Raw genomic sequence first — 20,137 nt, 5'->3', positions numbered from 1 at the left:
ATCGTCGTGCTCGGGCATGATGGGGTGGCCCTGTGGTAATGATGTGGTGTCGTACCCCGTGTGTGGGCCTAGAATTTGTAAACGAAGGTGCCAAAATCGATGGGAATTCGGCTAGGAGCTTGGCGAAATTGTCGCCAGAAAGGGAAATGGAGTCCAGGCGCGGGGCTGGTGGGCTGATTTATCCCAGGGGATAGGTCCGGAGAGTGCTAGAGTGGACTAACCTCTTCCTTCGCAGGTCGACTAACAGGTTGTGGGCCCGAAGGAAATCGGCTCCTAGGAGTGGTCGGGCGACGGTGGCAAGGGTAAAGGTCCAGGTAAAATGGCTGCCGCCAAAGTGTAATTGAAGCGTACGGGTGCCGAAAGACCATATCGTTGTACCGTTGGCGGCATTGAGTAGAGGACCTGGTGGCCTGTCACGAGTGTCGCGGCCTGTCACCAATGTAGCGGTTGCTACCGCGGAATAAAACAAGACTCTACTCGGAGGATTGCCAAACAGAACTGGTTTATTTTCCCGCCTTGCGTGGGCCCTTTAAGGGAGAATGTTCCCGCCCAAAACAACCGGCAATGACGTAAGTCCTACGTCATCAGGACTTTCCCGCGCGCGGGTTCTCCCCGTCGCTCGGAAAGACAAGGCCCGCCGCCATCTTGGGCCTCGTCGCTCCGACGCCGCGTGACCCGACTGCCGAGCCGGTTCGCCCGACTAGACGGTGAGTCGCCACATTTTCAGGATTCATGAACTGAAACATCAAAACAACCACTGAAAGGAAAAAAACAAATGAAGCTCAGCATCAAATATGTAAACCATTTTCATTAGTAACCAAAATACTTTTTCTTCATCACTATACAAACAAGTTGATAAGAATTTATGTGCAGACTGAGAAAAGATTAGGAAGAAAATGTGATTGATTTTCCATAAGCCATTAACACCAATATTTATATTATGATATTACCACATTTGGTAAATATAGCCTCATTACGTCATCAAGAAGTACCTTTGGTTAGTTAAGCAATTACAGTACTTTCCAAGTAGCAGTTCATGGAATTGATATCACAATATTTGTGATGAATAAGGTAGAGGATACATAATAAGTATCCACTGAAATAAACTAAATTTATGCTCCTTCCTTTCAAGTCTTCAAAGAAAGTGCAGTTTCCCCCAAATCAGCTGGAAAAATAATGAGGTGATACTTCCATGTTGGGAACAGCAGCTGCAACCAGAACCACAAACATTCAGCTGTGTAAATCTCAGTAAGTTTCGACTTCCAAACATCCAGATGTAGGTGTCTGTGACTTAATGACTTACAGTTGGTCAGACCTTATGTTGGATCTGTGATCTCACTGATGTCAGTGGAGGTTCTAGGCCTGCAGATTAAAAGTCAAAGTGGAAAGCAGGATTTTTTTTTTAAATTCATTCTGCTTTAGTGCAACATTTTAAACTATTTCTATGTTTTTGTATGTTTTCAATCAGATTTATTTTTAAGGAATTTTAACTTTTTGTGATCATTTTAATTGTAATAGCTAATAGTTTTGAAATGTCTTTAAATGTTAGACAATTAAAAACTTTTAAAAACCTTGACAACATTGATAGAAGACACTCCTTCAAAACCTGTGGGACATTATCTGGTTGAAGCCCCTGCACTACACCATCAAGAGCACAGTAAGCATCCAAACATCTCCACCAGTTTAGAGATTAACTCTATATATCAAGAGCAGGTAAGTATGGGCATACCAGGACAGTGTGTGGCAACTCAGAGCAGTGAATTGGGTCCAGCACAAACCAGCCTAATGGCAAGTTCATGTAATCCAGCATTATGAGTGCACAGAGATATCTAACAACTTGTCATGAGGAAAGGATATGGGAGGGTTGCAAGTTTCCACAAATTTCTTAACAAAATTTCTGGATTTGCAGCATGAATATGAATCAATTTCATAAAATCACCCACAATGGCACATGTTATGGTATTGACAGGAAATATATGACTAAAGCCAAGAAAAATAACAATTGAGGTTATTGAGTTTCAGTCTTGCCGGTATTAATTTGTTTTTAAATGGTATTTTTTCTTTATAAATGTCTTATTTTTCCTTGGTCTCCTTTTGTTCACTCTCACTCTTAATCCAGCAGTTATTTCCTCTTTATTTATCTTCTGAAATCCAATTCGACTCTAAATTATCCTACTTTCCTTATTGCCCTTCTCTCCAGTTCTTTTTCTATTCTTAAATTTCATAGGAATAAAAAATACCTGATTTATTGAGTTTACCATGCTGTTGTCATTCCACATTTCCAGCAATTGATGGCAACAAACAAAAATCAAAAGGGTGAGGGATAAAGGCAATTCACAGTGCTTGGTGCACCACCACAACATCTTCTGGGCCAATATCATAAGCATAATCGGCAACAAAGTAACTTCTGTCACTAGGAAGAAGAATGTGTATGAAGTAAATAGTATATCTGATGCACAAAAATATCTATTGCAAAAAGAGCTTGAGTAATTATGTCCTGATGCAAGGTCTCGACCCGAAACATCGACTATCCCTCTGCTTCTACAGATGCTGCCTAATCCACAGAGTTCTTCCAGCAGTCTGTTTTTTTTTGAAATTACAAATTTAAATCAACCTGTTTTAAGCAAAGTTGACTTTATTTCCGTACTGACCCAATTAAACAAAAATTGTGAATGTCAAGATCAATTTCGTAGTGCACAAATAAGCCTTTAATAATTTGGAAAGGAAATGACAATTAAGTTTCTGAAGTTATAATAAGCAGGCATGCAAAATGGAACCTGCCAAACAAAAGAAAGTTGAGGATCGGGACATAAACAGAAAATGCTGTAAACATTCAGCAGGTCAGGCAACATCTACGGACCTGAAACCCTAACTTTGTTTCTCTTCTACGGATGATGCCTAACCTACTGAGTGTTTCAGGCATTTCCTGTTTTTGTTTCAGATTTCCAGCATCTGATTTTCATTTGCAGACCAATCTGCAATAAAGAATAGCTCTCAGTTGTTTTGTACATTCTGGCACTTTGTTGTGGCACTCCAATAACATTTGCAGAACTTGAAATAATTTGGATGGGGAATGGAACTGAGATTGTTCCATGTATACTAAGTGAATTATTTGTAAATAAAATCTGTAAATAAAGTTCAGATTAATCCATTTTAACACTATGAGAACATACAATATACAAGTAAATCAGTTGGACACATTATGAAACAGCTCAACATGTTAAACCTCTTTGAAGGTTCCTGAGTTGAAACTTCAGGAATGACAGGCAATCATTGGATGATAAACGTCAGCAAATCAAGATTTATCTTCTGAAGTTCCGCAATAGAAAGGGATTACTGACTGCAGACATTTCAAATCAATGCCTGGCATGAGTATATAATAAATATGGAGCTGGATATGTTTTATAAGACAATAGCAATTGTTGGTAACAACTATCTATGTCATCAATGGAAACAGAACTCCAACATGCAAATTTGATTGAATAAATAAATGGAAATAAAAAAGAAAATGGAAAATTGATTTTACTGTCGACAAATATGGACTAGTATTGATGAAGCACATATTATAACACCATTAACAAAACTGAATTTGACCATTACTATTCATCATTCACTAAAATTACTGGTTACGTTGGCTACACGTTTTAGCACTTTAAAATTTTATTTCATTTCACCTGTCAATTTTCTTTCTCTTTAAAGAAAACAAATTGAGTTGCGGGTGTATATTTTCATAGTATGGTATTTTAATTCCCAAAAGTTTTGAACTATTAAGGTCCTTTAACCAGTGGACTGCCTAAAACTGCCCATTGATTTATATAAGGTTCCAAACAAGTTTTAATATTGGTAGAGTATTTCCTTTTCACTGCATACTTCGAGATGTTAAGTATCAATGTCATCAATGGAGAGAAACTGGTTGTCTCAGTTTTAGAAAATCAAAAAAAATGTAGATGCTGGAAATCTAAAACAAAAACAGAAAATGCTGGAATTATTTAGCAGGCCAAGCCACAATGGTGGAAAGAGAAATGGAGTGAATGTTTCAGCTCAGAAACCCTTTGTCAGAGCTGAAAAGTAGACAAAAGAATCTTGTAAAACTGCAGGAAGCATGAGGGAGGAGGATGTCTCTGATAGGGTAAAACTGGTGTTTCTATGGGGATAAACAGAGTTAGCTGGTCAATGAGTGAATGGGAGCAGTTGCAAGAACATAGAAAAATGAATGTGGGAATTCTGAAATGCAGAGCAGGAGATTGAGCCCAGCAGGTCAGAGTGGGCATGTCCTCCACTCCCAGGGAGAAAAAATGGAAACAAAAACAACCTAAGCTAACACTACAGATGGATGGCTGAAATGGACCGAGAAATCAAGTTTCCTGAAGTTGCAGAATTCACTTCAGTTGTACTTGAAGTTGACGGCATCTCATCCACTTCCCATACCTCTGCTCTCACCCCATTCCTCCGGAAAAGAACAAGGAAAGAGTTCCCCTGGTCCTCACCTTCCACCCCACCAGCCTCTAGATTCAACAGATCATTCCCCACATTTCTGCCACCTTCAAAGAGGTTCCACTGCCAGACACATCTTTCCCTCTGCTCCCCTTTCAGAATTTTGCAGGGACTGTTCCCTTCATGACTTCCTGGTCCACTCTTCTGTCTTATGGCACTTTCCATTGCAACTGGGGGTGATGCAATACTTGCCCTTTCACCTCTTCCCTTCTCACCATCCAGGGACCCAAACAGTCTTTCCACATGAAGCAGCAATTCATTTGCACTCCTTCCAATTCAGTCTACTGCACTCAGTGTTCACAATATGGTCTCCTATGCATCAGAGATACTAAACAGATTGGGTGATTGCTTTTACAGAACACCTGCCTCAGCAGCAACCCTGAGCTTCCCGTTGCCTACCACTTTAATTCCTCACTCCCACTCTAACCTATCGGTCTGTGACCTCTCATATGGTCACAGTAAGGCTCAATGCAAGCTTGAGGAACATCACCTCATTTTCCTTCTGGACTCAATACTGATTTTACAACTTCAGGTAATTTGATTTCTCAGTCTGTATCAGTCATCCATCTGTAATATTAACTCAGCTTGTTTTTTTTTTAAACCTTCATTTTTCTGCTCTCTCTGGGAAAGGAGCGCATGCCCAGCCTGACCTGCTGGGCTTGTCCTCCTACTCTGCATTTTGCAACTCCCATATTCTACATATGAAGTTACATAGCATAGAAACAGGCTCTTTTACCCAACACATCCATGCCAACCGAGATGCCGATCTTGTTTAATTTTTTTTTCTTTGTTCTCACCCTCTAATTACTCCCTTTCACTAATTGACAAGTTAACCTTGTTTATAGCTTATCTCCGTGGTCATCCAGGTTTTAACTTCTCAGAGACATCCCACTCGGCCACCCTCCCTGTAGCTTTTCAAGTTTCTTTTGCATCTTCTTCAGTTCCAACCTGAAATATTGATTCTGTATCTCTTCGCACAGATGCAGCCTGACTTGATTTTCTTTTTTTTTTGTCTCAGTTTTAGACTCTACCATGTGATTATATACAATCCATATTCACATAATGATCCAGAATTTCCTCAGAAATGCTGGCAGTTCACAAAGGATTACCAGAATTCTCCTCTGTAATTATCTGGAAGCTTAGGAGGTTCCATATGTCCTGACAGGTTAATATCAACAAAATTAGGAAGCCCTGTAGCAAAACACCAACTTCCTGCAACTGCTCAGGCTGGATCTGGCAATGGCGACTATTTATTTCAATGGAGAACAGCTCCATCGAGAGAGGCAAGTTCAGGTAATTAAATAAGATTTAGTTAATTTAGTTAGCTTAACTACACAAGTAGGGGAACAATGAGCGCAACTGCCAAGTAGGTCCTGACCATTGCTTCTATCATTGAGGCAGAAATTAACAAAGTTGGTATAATCCATTATGCTTTAATAAAATCAATGAACTGTGACAACTCAAAACAAACCAAAAAGTGCTGTTTTCTTTTTTTATTCAAACCTTTCTTGTTCAAAGCCATTTGTAATTTTAAAATTTTCCTCAATTGTTTCCTTTCTGTGCACTTTATGGAGTAAATTTTAGAATAATGCACATATTATTTTGATCAAAATAATATTTAATAAAGCAAATTACTTTATTTTACTGTTAAAACCACAATGTAGGCAAATTGATTTTACGGATTACTTTAACAGAAGAATGAAATAGATACTATCATTAGGTTTATGTAGACAGAACACCTACTAAAAGGGATTCTTAAAGATCAAAAACTAATTATGATATTCATATATTTTGAATAAAATTCTCTGGTCCTGCAGTAAATGCTTAAACTTCTTCATTCTTTAAGTGAACAATTACATATAAAAAATGCACTTTTTATTTGGAACTTCAAAGTGAACTTACAAAGATGGAATTCGATCATGATTACAAATTTCAATGAACTTTACTTCAGCATCTGCAAGGCTGGGGGAAGAGGTTGAGAGTCCTTCAATAGTTAAATCTGGAGAGTAGAAGGAAGCAGAAAGCAAAAGAGGCAATTCTGGTAAGAGTATTCACCTCTGATTTCTTTGTTCAAATAGGTTTTCCAGGACAGTGGCCATTCCTCTGCATAGGCAAGTTCTGCAGAGATGGCTAAGAGTTAAACTATCTAATTATCCCACTCAAGTCAATGGTACAAGAACTGCCCTCTTTAGAGGAATGAATGATGGAAAGAATTAAGTTTGAAAATGCAACTGTTTTGGTTGTTTTTCTCAAAAACCATCAGGTCAATCGGATTTGAAGAAGTTCATAGTGCTAATTCAAAGCAATTCATGTGATTACAATAAAAACTGGGTTCACATTTTAAGGTGGCTGCATTAACTCTGGAGAACATCTGTGATGTTCTGGAGAAAAGTATTGCTATTGCATCACAAAGTTAAACCTTTAAACCCTCATAATTAATTCACCCACATATATTTTTAAACATCATTGCATGCTGAAAAAGTGCTTTTACATATAGCCTTTTAATTTGTATTCATTACGTTTTTCATGAAATTCAAACAAAGAAATCTTTAGGAAATTATAAGTATTTGTATCTACCTGGCTCCAAATACAGTTTATGTGGAACAATAAATAAAGTTCCAAATGATCAAATAATTAATGGAATGATCATAGCAAACATTTCTAATATTTATTTATTAGAAATATCATGTATTTTGTACACTATCAACTTTAATTTCCCATTATAAACTTCTGTGTCCACATTTATAATGGAAGTTTCCCATATGTAAAGGTCATGTTGCAATTGCACTCCACTGTCAATCAAGCTAAGGGCCATCACCATAGAAGAGTAAAACTACAGCATGAAAACATTACATAGATTACTTCATCATAATGTGGACATATGAATACACCATGGAAATATAAAAAGAACAGATTACTTGACCTTATGTGAAGTCTGAATTACAGCTGCATATTTATTTATCAGACTATTTATCAGAAACCCTCTAATCTTGATTTACATGAAGGCTTTAAATGATCTTTACTGTTATAGGGCATTGAATAATACCTTAAAAACTCTGCACTGTAGAAAACATCCTATTGAAATTTCCATCCTAAATTCCTTTGCCCAAGTATTAAATGGTTATTTCCTTTAAAAGTCATGTTATAATGTTTTTATTAAAAAATTCCTGCATTCTCACTTCTGGATAATGGTCACAACTAAGATGCAAATTATTGCTTTAACTCTTTGCTGATCAAGAAAAGAGTGGACAGAGGTATAAAATCAGGCACTAGGGTTCCAGTTGCTCATCTGTACTCACTGAAAATACTCCTCTCTGCCCAGAATACCTATTTGACTTTTTTTTTAAAAAACATACATGTCCAGCAAGCAAGAATGAAAGAGATTGATTTTGCAGTGAAAAGAGCAATGAGGTTCAATACACTCAATGTTATTAAAGTGTAACTCTGACAGCAACTACTGTGCAGCTAAACACAGGAGTCATGAAACACAAAGCCACAATGTATCAGAATCTTGTCAAGACACATGGCATTGAAATACATAGCACACTGTTCCTACATAAAACAGACTAATATTGTGAGAAAGAAAGTTATGGTTTGTATACGTTCATGTAATTATATTTTAAAAGGTATAATCAGTCTTAATTTGATGCCAAACAATGTGTCTAATACTGAAAATATACTTTTTCATCTACTGGGTCCCATTCCTTCAGCTTTTAATTATTGTTGAAGATTTAAACAATTTGTTTTACCTCTGTCCTGTCTTATTTCCATCTTTTTTTCTCTCTCTCTCTATTTTCATTTCTGTACATGATGTTGCATTGATTTCAATGTCCTATGAATAAATGCATAATATTTACAGCACAGAAATGGGCTATTCAACCAGCAGATCTACGTTGATTCCATTCCAGGTGAGATAAATGATGTTTCACACTCAGTTAGTAAGGTATCCATGCAGAAGCAACTACACCTCAATAACTTTGGAACTACAGCAAGTTTCAATGCAAAAGTTCATAGAAAGTGTGTTTGCAGTTCAAATCAGTTTATAATCATTATTATGGAAATTAAAGATATTCCAATGAGTGATAAAGCGATTGTCACTACTACTTTGGTAGTGTCTCTACTTGTCTGTCAGTAATTTGCAATTTTAGGATTAATAGCTCTGAATGTCAATTTTTGCACATTAATAAGCTATTAATTTTACAACTGATATGGACATAGGCAGCGGTTAATCCTTCCAAATAAAAAGTCAAATTGGCTTTTCATTCACTCATATAGACAGCTATGTCCACTAAGCAGACACTCTTGTATACTTCAGATGTTAATCAGCAGTGAAAATGAACAGGTTATATCTTATAGGAATAGATGAATTTAATACAATATTAAAGCTGTCATCCTGGCTCACCCCCAATATTTTTCAATGAGTACTAACGGCTTTGATGGGTGAAGGTATTAATTACTGCTGACTGACAAGCTACGAGTGCTTGTTTTTGTCATGTAAACACACTGTCTGGCAAATGTGACAGATCTCTTTTCAAAGCCCAAAGGTCAATGGTGGCTTATTGTATTTCTGAGATGGAAACACAATCTGTCGAATAACTTACAAAATAAATGTAATTTTCAGAACATTTGCAGAGCATTTTGAAGGCAACAGTTAGGTAAAGTGTAATGCAAACCTCTTTGTTGTAAACAGTTGCAGGTTCACCACTCAAAAATTTATTAACAATAGCAGATATGTACATTTGGCAAGTAGTGCTGATATGGCCATGTAGTCCATGACAAAAATAAATATAAAATTAAAATGATTAAACCTTTGTCTAAATATTCATTTAATGAAGTAAAACTCAACTCAGGCTTGACTCATTTTTCTGAAGGACCAATTTAGCCAAATATCATTGACAGATTGGGATATTATTAACCCAACAAGTGGACATTTGAAATTCAACAATTCACCCACCAGAAACCTGCCTGGATCCTGCTACCCATGATTTTCATTCAAGCATCTGATCAAGAACAAAGTAGGAACATACTGAACAGGAACAAGAGCAGGCCAGTTGTCCCCTTGTGCCGATCCAGCTTTTTAGAAGGTCATGACTAATCCAACCTTGGTCTCAACACCACTTTCCCATGCTCTACCCACATCCTTTGACTCCCTTGCAGTTTAAATGCCTGTTAATATACTCAATGACTCTGTCTCCACAGGTTTTGTGGTTGAGAAACCCAAAGATTGAAGACTCTAAGAGAAGAAATTCCTCCTCATCTCCATCTGAAATTATTTTGCTATCAATCAATACCTATACTGGGGGAACTATCCTCTCAGTATCCACTTCAGATTCTTATATATTGCCAAAAGATTATCTCTCATTCTTCTATACTCTGATGAGCAAAGGCGCAACCTTCTCAAACTCTCTTCATCTCTGTTACCCATTATCCCAGTAATCAATATAGTGAATCCATCTGCACTGCCTCCAATACAAGCACATCTTTTCTTAAATATTGAGACCAAAATGCTACACAGTACTGTAGGTGTGGTCTCATTCGAATTTTGTATCAAAACATATGTACTTACGTACTTCACAACAACTTGCAAGTAAGATCAATTTTCCATTGGCTTTCCAAATGACCTGCAGTACCTGAATACCAACTCACTGTGTTTGTGTACTAGGATGCCTCAGATTCCTTTGCATCACATTATGTTGTCTCACTCCATTTAAATCATAATTTTATTTTTCATTTTCCTTCCAAATTGGATATCCTCACATTTATCCACATTCGACATCATCTGCCAAGCTCTTACCTACTTACTTAAGCTATCTACATCCTTTTGCAAGCTCATCTGTTGAAAGCCATCAGCAAAGATCAATCCCATTGTGAGAAATGAGAGTCTTTGAGTCCAAGAGTGATACAGCACAGAAACAGGCTGTATGGCCCACCGAATTCACGCCAACCAGCAAGCACCCATTTACACTAACTTTAAAGTAATCCCTGTCAAGTGTAGTTTCACCAATTGTTTTTTTTAAAATAATATTTCTGTTAATTCCTAAGAATAACTAGTAATTTGTTAAAATTTGGAAAATTACACATCATTTTAGAATTTGAGCACTAAAGATATGTCATATTTATTAGCTTATTTACATTCTTTTAGTTAAATGCCCAATGAAAGAATTTTTTATTATGATGTGAATATCACCTCTGATTTTTAAATGCTTGTCTAACGAATTACAGAATTTATGTAAAAATGTGAAAGACATGCAAGCATGCGTTCAATAAGAAATTAGAATTCTGAATTAATGCCAATGAGTAAGATTAGCTATTAATATGTTGTTTTCTTTGCAATTATTTCACATAGTCAGTGTTCCTTTAGTTTAAATTATTGTCAGTCTTCTGACTAGCCATCGATCTATTTTAGATCAACTTCTGAGGATATTTTCTCCATATAAAAAATAGATATAAATAAACATTTCTATTTGTTCAAATTGTCGCTGAAGTTCACTCATGTTATACCATTACTAATATTACTTTAATTATACTTCTGATTAACTTCCAGTATGACCAGATAATCTATAAATTGGGAGATGTTCATAACCTATTAAGAAAGAAAACATAATTTTTGTTAAATTCAATATACTTTGAATTTGATAATAAACATGAAACACTCTAAATGTTTATTTAATCTATTTGTGTTGGTACTGTGCTCAATGTTTGAATGTTAAGATCTGAGAAATAAAACAAATGTAACCAACACACCAGGCTCAGATGTATCGTGGGTTAGAGACAAAGTAATTTTCCCTTTATTGTGTCCAAATTGTCTAAATATCTCTGCAGCATCCACAACTAAACCAGCATGACACTTTTCAAACACAAATCATCCATATAGTCTGTCAAAATAAACCTGTCAATTAGGTTTGAACCATGGGTCATTTATCAAATTTCAGAGAAGAGAAATTTCATTGTATCAAACTGGATTAGATTCAACCTCAGCCCCAAGGAATAATAAGAGTTATTTGACATTCCCAGTAGTGTTGTGGTCTTGAAAATCATAGTTAAGAGCAGTACGATCTACAGTTTTATAGTCCTAACTTGAACCCACACTGTCCAAATGTGCAGCTTCCTTGCTCAGAGTGTAGGATTGCAAAATCAATCTCAATCAACTAACACACTCCTCGTAAAATGTCCATTAAAATAATTTAAGGATTTTTACAAATATGGAAATATAAAATAAATGAATTGGACTGAATTTTGATTGCCTGGGTTGACCACTAGAATCATCACCCTTAGTCTCCCCACATGAGCAGAGTGCCTTTTTTGCTAGTCCACAGGATCCAGAGCTCTTGCAGTACAGCCTGAGTGGCTGACTTGCAGTAAGACCTTTAATGACAGAATATGGACACCCTTCTCCCAAACGCATCTCTGAAAACCGTGGAAGCTTATAAGCCCTATCCCCAGCTATCCTGACAGTCAAAACTGAGAAGGTCATATAATAACTTTTAAATGTCTTTGAAATTCAAGGACATTTAAAAACTATTAAAATGGTAAATATATATTTTTAATTAATGATATTTTTAAAATCAAAACATCAAAAAAAGTTACAAACACAAACACTAAATTGGAATAATTAAAAAGTAACTCATCTTCCCCTCAGCCTAATCACTTCTGCCCAACAAATTGCTAAAGGGAATAATGGAGTCTCAGCTCCCGTGGCAGGTCTGACAGAGGAAGGTACAAAAGGGAAATCCCTGCAATAGATGCTGGCAAATCTCAGCAATATGGAGGTTTGCCATTGGATTCTATGTTCTTTGATAAAGCATTTTGTCAGATCAACCACCATCTATCATTCAATAAATATGAGGCTTCCGTGTTTGACAACGCATACGTGAAGTCCTGGATATGAATCATAGAGTCGTATAGTGCAGAAACAGGCCCTTGGACACACCATATCTATGCTGACCAGCAACTACCTATCTTTACGCATCCCATTTACCAGCACTAGTCTTTTAGCCAATTGTGCTTTGACGATTCAAATGCTTGTCCAGATACTTCTTAAATGGTGTGAGAAGTCCCTGCCTCCACCCCATGCTCAGACAGTGCATTCTATATTGCAACCACTCACAGTGAAAATTTCTTCCTCAGATCCACTTTAATCCCCTTATTCCTCATCTTAAACCTATCCCCTCAGGTCTTTGCCACGGGAAAAGGTTTCTACCTTTTTATCCCTCTCATAATTTTGTACATCTTTATCATGATTCCTTCAGCTTGCTCTGCTCCAAGGAAAACAAATCCAGCCTATCCAGTCTCTCCTCATAACTGAAATGTTCCATCCCAGGAAACATCCTGGTAAGTCGCCTCAGTATCCTCTCCATTACAATGACATCCTTCCTGTAGTGTAATGACCAGAACTACACACAATATTCTAGCTGGGCCTAACCAATGTTTCATAAAGTTGTACCAATACCTCTCTGCTCTTATATTCTATGCCCCAGGTAATGAAGACAAGCATCCCATATACCTTATTCGCCACTATTTACCTGTGTGGCCACCTCCAGAGATCTTTGAACATGTACACAACCTTCCCCAATGCCGAGGATCCTACCATTCATGACATACAGTATGTTCTCCCTTTTCAGCCACCTCAAAATGCATCACCTCATACCTATGAAGATTAATTTCCAACTGCCACTTCTCTCCCCAACTTACCAGCTGACCAATATCATCCTGAGCCTAAGACTACCCTCCTCACCATCAACAACAACACCAATTTTGTGTCATTTGTGGAAGTATTAATCATATTTCTCACATTCATATCCAAACTGTTAATGTATAAAACAAACAGCAAGGATCCCAGCACTGATCCCTGTGATATACATCTGATTACAGGCTTCCACTCAGAAAATCAAACCTCCACTATCACCCACTGTCTTCTATTATCAAACCAACTTTGGATCCAATTTGCCTTTGATCCTATGGGCTCTAACATTTTGGACCAATCTTCCATCTGGGACCTTGTCATAATTCTTACTGAAATCCAGGTAAACATACCGACCACATTGCCCTCACCAATATATGGTACTACCTCTTCAAGAAACTTAATTAATCAGGGAGGATCTCCCACCAACAAATCTGTGCTGACTATCCCTAAACAATCCCTGCCTTTCCAACTTTAAATTAATCCTGTCCCTCAGACATTGAACTAACTGGCTTGTAAATGTCTGGCTTGTCCCTGCTGTTTTTTTGATTAACTGTACCACATTTGCTGCCTTCCAATCATCTGGCATCTCACCTGTGGTCAGCTAAGATTTAAGTATCTTCATTAGGGCCCCAGCAATCTGTGTCTATTTAAAAGGCAATATGCTGATGTTTCCATATTAAACTTTGCAAGTGAGATCCAGACCAGCAGCTTAAAAGTAATAATGAAAAAGCACAGAAACAGAGAATAATAGTTCATCTTATTATTTATATAAACTTGCATTAGCGTTTTTCAATTACAACATTTCTGATACTCCATACATAGGATTGCATTTTCTCAATAAATGTTGGCAAGTTGACATTATAGTTAGGTCAAACACAACAAGGATGTCATTATTTGCATGACTATCTTTTGCACCACTGGATTTGGAAATCAAAAGGCATTCTATTTCTGCTCATTAAAGTAAGGCCTAGAAGTTCCAAAGTGCCAGCATTTTTCTTTTATTCCCTTGGTTTATGTTATAGAGCTAATATCTCTACTTTTCACACATTTAATGCAAGCACTATGTAATTAATACATTAGAGATAGCTCAGAACTATCGGCAAAACAGGTCTACAGCGGATGCCATCTCCCTGGCCCTACACTCAGCTCTGGAGCATCTGGAAAGACACATACATTAGACTATTGTTTACTGACTACAGCTCTGCCTTCAATACAATAATCCCAAGCAAGCTTGTCACCAAACTCCGAGACCTAGGACTCAACACCTCCCTCTGTAACTGGATCCTTGACTTTCTAACAGACCGCAATCAGTGAGGATAGGCAGCAATTCCTCCGGCACGATTATTCTCAACACTGGTGCCCCACAAGGCTGTGTCCTCAGCCCTCTACTCTACTCCCTATACACTCATGACTGCGTGGCCAGATTCTGCTCTAACTCCATCTACAAGTTTGCAGATGATACCACCGTTGTGGGCTGTATCTCAAACAGCGATGAGTCGGAGTACAGGAAGGAGATAGAGAGCTTAATGGAATGGTGTCATGACAACAACCTTTCCCTTAATATCAACAAAACAAAAGAGCTGGTCATCGACTTCAGGAAAGGGGGCGGTGTACATGCACCTGTCTACATCAATGGTGCTGAGGTTGAGAGGGTTGGGAGCTTCAAGTTCCTGGGAGTGAACATCACCAACAGCCTGTCCTGGTCAAATCATGTAGATGCCACGGCCAAGAAAGCTCACCAGTGCCTCTACTTCCTCAGGAGGCTAAAGAAATTTGGTTTGTCCCCTTTGACTCTCACCAACTTTTACCAATGCACCATAGAAAGCATCCTATCTGGATGTATCACGGCTTGGTACGGCAACTGCTCTGCCTAGGACCACAAGAAGCTGCAGAGAGTTGTGGACACAGCCCAGCGCATCACGGACACCAGCCTCCCTTCCTTGGACTCTGTCTTTACCTCTCATTGTCTAGGTGTAGCAGCCAGCATAATCAAAGACCCCACCCACCCGGGACATTCTCCCTTCTCTCCTCTTCCATCGGGTAGAAGATACAGGAGCCTGAGGGCACATACCACCAGACTTAAGGACAGCTTCTACCCCACTGTGGTAAGACTATTGAACAGTTCCCTTATACAATGAGATGGACTATGACCTCACAATCTACCTTGTTGGGACCTTGCACCTTATTGCACTGCACTTTCTCTGTTGCTGTGACACTTTACTCTGTACTGTTATTGTTTTTACCTGTACTACATCAATGCACTTTGTACTAACTCAATGTAACTGCGCCGTGTAATGAATTGACCTGTATGATCGGTTTATAAGACAAGCTTTTCACTGTACCTCGGTACAAGTGACAATAATAAACCAATACCAATCTTTCTGAAGATTAGATGAAGGTTACTTTGATTATTTCATCTGATTTTTGAATAGCTACAAGTGATGTGTTGCTTTTAATCATCTTCATTTCATCTGATTTTTGAATAGCTACAAGTGATGTGTTGCTTTTAATCATCTTCAACTGTGTAATAGAGCTGACCATAACACACAATTATTCTATAGGAAACTTCACCGAATCTGAAAAGCATATGAATTCTAAAGCATTAATGGTTATAGATATAAAATATAAACGTTAATTTTTTTTTATCTTCCTCCCCATACCTCTATAATTTTAAATTCTACTGTTCTGATTCTGTAATTTTCCAAAGATAGGTGTTCGACTCCACAATGGAACATAATGCAACATATTCCCAATCTTCAAGTGTCACAGAGTCATGGAGTCTTTTTTGTTGTTACTTTCTCAATTTCAGGATTCCCAATATTAAAACAGCATTCTCATTGTTTTCTTACATTGTGCCATGTAGGGCAAAGACAAATCTTGACAAGATTTCTAAAAATAAATATAGCTCTTGGGGTAAAAAGCATTAAGAAAGCAACTCAACTCAAATAACTTTGATAGGAGTAATTCCAATTGTGTACATTTAACTCCAACAAATAAGTTCAGATTTCATGCAAACTGATAATGTTTAAAAGCAGTTATTTTAAGCAATGAAATGTGTATTTGAAATTGATCCTAGTTGTGTCATTCCCATGGCGGAATGCAGGTGCAAAACCAAATAATCACTGCTCTGCTTTTCCCTCCTATATATTGGGCTTCCCCTTTTCCTATCTTTAGTCCTGAAGAAGGGTCCTGACCCAAAATGTTGACTGCCTGTTTTTCTCCACGGATGCTGCCTGGCCTGCTGAGTTCCTCCGGCATCACAGTGTTTTTCATCTAGATTCCAGCATCTGGAAATAATCAAATTTTAGGGTACAGTATCTGATATGCAAACACATACCAGTTGCTGCAATTTTGTTAAAGACAGCCTTATTAGACCTCTTAAAAAAGCTAATTTTCAGTAAATTTGTCATTGCTGAGCAGAAACCAGTGCCTCATGTATCAAGTATATATTATGGAAAAGTTCTTCACCAATGTGTTTGATACACTGTAAGCAGAATGTAAAGTTGCAAATTTGGGAAAAATGGGACTTGGTTGTAGAGGGGAAGGGTTCTAAATTGTTTAATGATTTGTGTAAGCTCAAGGCAAGAAGTATTTAATTTTTTGTGGACTGAAATTTAACGTAAATAAGCTGAGACACACGATGGGGGAATAAATGGAAAGTGAGTTTGTTCTGAACAAATACATTTGTAAACCAATTATTTTGTATGAAATTCAAAGTATCAAACTTGTTGCAGATAACATACCAACATACAAGAGCAGAAATAGGCCATATGAGCTTTCATTCAATAAAATCATGGCTAATCTGACAGCCTCAGCTTTAGGTTCCTGCCTCTAAACCTAAAATCTGTCTATCTCAGCTTTTAAGATAGTCAATGAATCAGCCTTCACAGTTCTCTGCAAGAGAAAATTCTAAGGATTCACAAACCTTGAGAAAGAAATTCCCACTCATCTCAATTTTAAATGGGTGACCACTTATACTGAAGCAGTGCCACCTCATTCTAGGCTCCCCCGAAGGTGAGACATACATTCAGTATCAACCCTACCCAGTCCCCTCAGAATCGAATATGTTACAATAAGATCACTGCTCATTCTTCAAAATCCAAGTACTGGCCCAATCCACAAAATCATTCCTCGTAAATCAACCCCTTCATCCCAGGAATTGACCTTGTGAACATTCTCAAATACAAATATATCCCTCCTTAGATAAGGAGATTAAAACTGAATACAGTATCCAGGTGTTGTCTCACCAGTGCGTTGTGCAATAGTAGCAAGACTTCATTATGTTTAAGATTCTCTTTGAAAAACAGATCAATATTCCACATCTTCCTAGCTACTTGCTGTTATCGCATGCCAATTTCCTGTGTTCACATACAGTATGAGAGTACCAGATCCTCTGCCCTGCAGCATTCCATCATATCTTTCCAATTACACAATCTGCTTTTCTGTTCTAACCAAAGTGGATAACATCACATTTTCCCACATTATACTTCATCCACCAAATTTAACTTCATTTGCCAAATCTATCAATATCTCTTTGCAGCCCATTGGTGTCCCTCACCATCTGCTTTCCCACCTATCTTTGTATTTTCAGTAATAAACTGTATTAATTTGATTACAATGATGTTTATCAGAATATACGGATATCGGGAGACACTCTGACAATTCTTTTGAAGATATTTACAACTGTCACATTTTATGTAAATCAACATTTTTTGGCAAAACATTTTTTGGCAAAACATTTTTTGGTTTTCACCTCAAATTTAAAAATGCATTCTCTTACGCGTTTAAACCCTGTTACATTTTTTTCTGTTCCTACCTCAACAACCTCCCACCCTTCTGATTTCTCTGTTCTTCTGACTCTAGCCGCTTGTACACCCCCTCTCATTTTTGGTGATTAAGACTTCAGTCACTAGATCAAATACCCTGAAATTCCCTCCACTGACCACTCTACCTTTCCATCTGCTTATCTTTAAAGTTCTTCTTTAAAATCTACTGCTTTAACAAAGATTTTGGGCACCTCTCCAAATATTTTCTCCTTGTCCCTTGTGTTTTTTTGATTTTGCTTGTGTGAATTTGTTTGAGATATTTCTATTTTAACATCACTAGCTGAATGCAAGTTATTTTGTTCCTTCCTTACCAGTGATATTCATTTGCTGTCATTTAGTTTTGCTACCATAGAAGATCCATATTTAATTATCATATCGTTGTCACTCATTGTTCACTGCCAAATGCAACATTTGGTATATATCTCTCTTGGGACCAACTGATGTATAACCTCCTTTGCAGTGGCCACCAGACCTAAATTAAAACAATGTTAGCATGGCACAGCACATGAACATATGATCTACCAGAGATCTTGGTTGACATCTCTGATGTACCAGTGCATAATTTCCTGAGTGATGTTTCCTGGTAGATCATGAGTTTTATGCCATTTCTGAGGTTTTGATCTTCAAATGCTCTTTTCTTCAACCAAAGTTTATGAGTGCATGAAGACAGTGGTGAATTTCATCACTGATGCCTTCCTTCACGGAGAGAGAGCTCCTATGTTATGGGAAATGGTCCAAATTTTCAAGAATCTCAAAATGAATTTTTATTGCTGGAGGGCATATTGGTAGAGGACCATGTTTTTGAGGATGCTTCATCCCCTCATATGCTTCAGTGCAACCTTGGCTTGGAGCTCAGCCTCTCTATTTGTGCATTTATCTGCATATTGTGGCTCAACTACTGAAGTTTGGGTAACTGAAAAATCAGAGGAAAACTGCAGATGCCAGAAATCTGAAATTAAAACAGAAAATGCTGGATATATGCAGCAGGTCAGGCATCACCTGTGGAAAGAGAAACAGGGTTTATGTTCAGGCCTGAGTTCAATGGGGTAAACATCTGTTCCACAGCTTGTTATTTTTGAGTAGGAATTAGACTACCTTGACCTCCTGTTAATTAGGCATGGCCACAAGGTGTTAGGCAAGGCAACATTCGCTGTTGTGCAATGGAGCCAAGGGTGCATGTGTCAATGACAGAGTTATGGTTGAGGTGGTCTTCAAAGTGTTCCTTCCAGCTGGTATTGACTGTCTCTGTCCCTAATGAGTTCACGCCCATTCCTGGCCCTCTGTGGGTTGGGGCCTTGAGTACTGGGGCCATGTGGATGCTGAAGAACCTGTGCATGTCATGGCTGTTGGGAAGCTGCTGAGCCTCCTGTGCTCTCCATCCACCATCTCTTCTTGCTTTCTGTTGCTTCTGATTTCTGCCCTCCCATACATTTCTGAGATCAGAACTACCTATTGCAAGTATCTCAGGGCACTGGAAAAATACCAGCAACATTACCTCCACAAAATCCTCCAAATTCAAACAGGAGTTAAGCAAATGAAGGTGAGAGCTTTTTCTTGGGCTAACATCTCTAATATCAAGGCCCTAGTTACACTTACTTGGGCAGACAACTTTGCTCACATGCCCAACGTGAGACTCCCAAAATAAGCACGCTACTCCAAGCTCTTCATGGCAGCAGATTATCAGACAGACAGAGGAAATGATTTGTGGATATGTTCAAAGCTTTCTTTAAGAAACAATATCCTTATTGGTCCCTGGAAATCTCTGGCCCATAACTGCTCAAAGTAGGGAAGGTGCATTCAGAATGCTCTGGAAACTTGATCATGCATTGGGAGGCTCCACGTAAGTGGCAGAAGAAGCAGAGTACCTCACAAACTACAGACCCGCCCATGCTATCAGCCGCTACCTGCCCAATCTGTGAAAGAGTCTGTGGTTCCCACATTGCCCTCATTAGCCAAATCAGAATCTGCAAAGTAATCATCCTCGATCCTGAGGGGCTGATTATGATGAAGACTGAATGATGGCACAGTTGAAGATTTAGCTCGAGTTCATGGCACAAAAATATAATATTGTTTTGTGCTTCCCTTCCCTTCATGCTACTTCCCTTGTAAAGTGAGGGCACTTGGCACACTGCTC

General features: G+C 38.0%; 1 protein-coding gene across 13 annotated transcripts in view; it reads right to left on the bottom strand.

Annotated features, from left to right (window-relative positions):
• nlgn1 (neuroligin 1) overlaps positions 1-20,137 on the bottom strand; it is a 413,916-nt gene that overhangs the window by 368,482 nt on the left and 25,297 nt on the right. Inside the window, exons 3-4 of one of the 13 annotated variants that reach the window (XM_052017678.1) lie at positions 14,443-14,470; positions 592-618 (exon numbers count right to left, since the gene is read on the bottom strand). The exons of 8 other annotated variants lie outside the window; for them this stretch is intronic. In XM_052017678.1, the coding sequence (XP_051873638.1) occupies positions 592-618; positions 14,443-14,470 (55 nt within the window). Of the gene's footprint in view, positions 1-591; positions 619-6,942; positions 6,979-13,057; positions 13,078-14,442; positions 14,471-15,340; positions 15,373-20,137 lie in introns of all 13 variants that reach the window. 4 more of the 13 variants (XM_052017668.1, XM_052017677.1, XM_052017673.1 and 1 more) reach the window with 4 other exon arrangements.

This window comes from Pristis pectinata, chromosome 6 (assembly GCF_009764475.1).
Source record: "Pristis pectinata isolate sPriPec2 chromosome 6, sPriPec2.1.pri, whole genome shotgun sequence".
In the NCBI taxonomy this organism is placed as follows: Eukaryota; Metazoa; Chordata; class Chondrichthyes; order Rhinopristiformes; family Pristidae; genus Pristis; species Pristis pectinata.
This window is presented reverse-complemented; position numbering and strand designations above follow the sequence as displayed.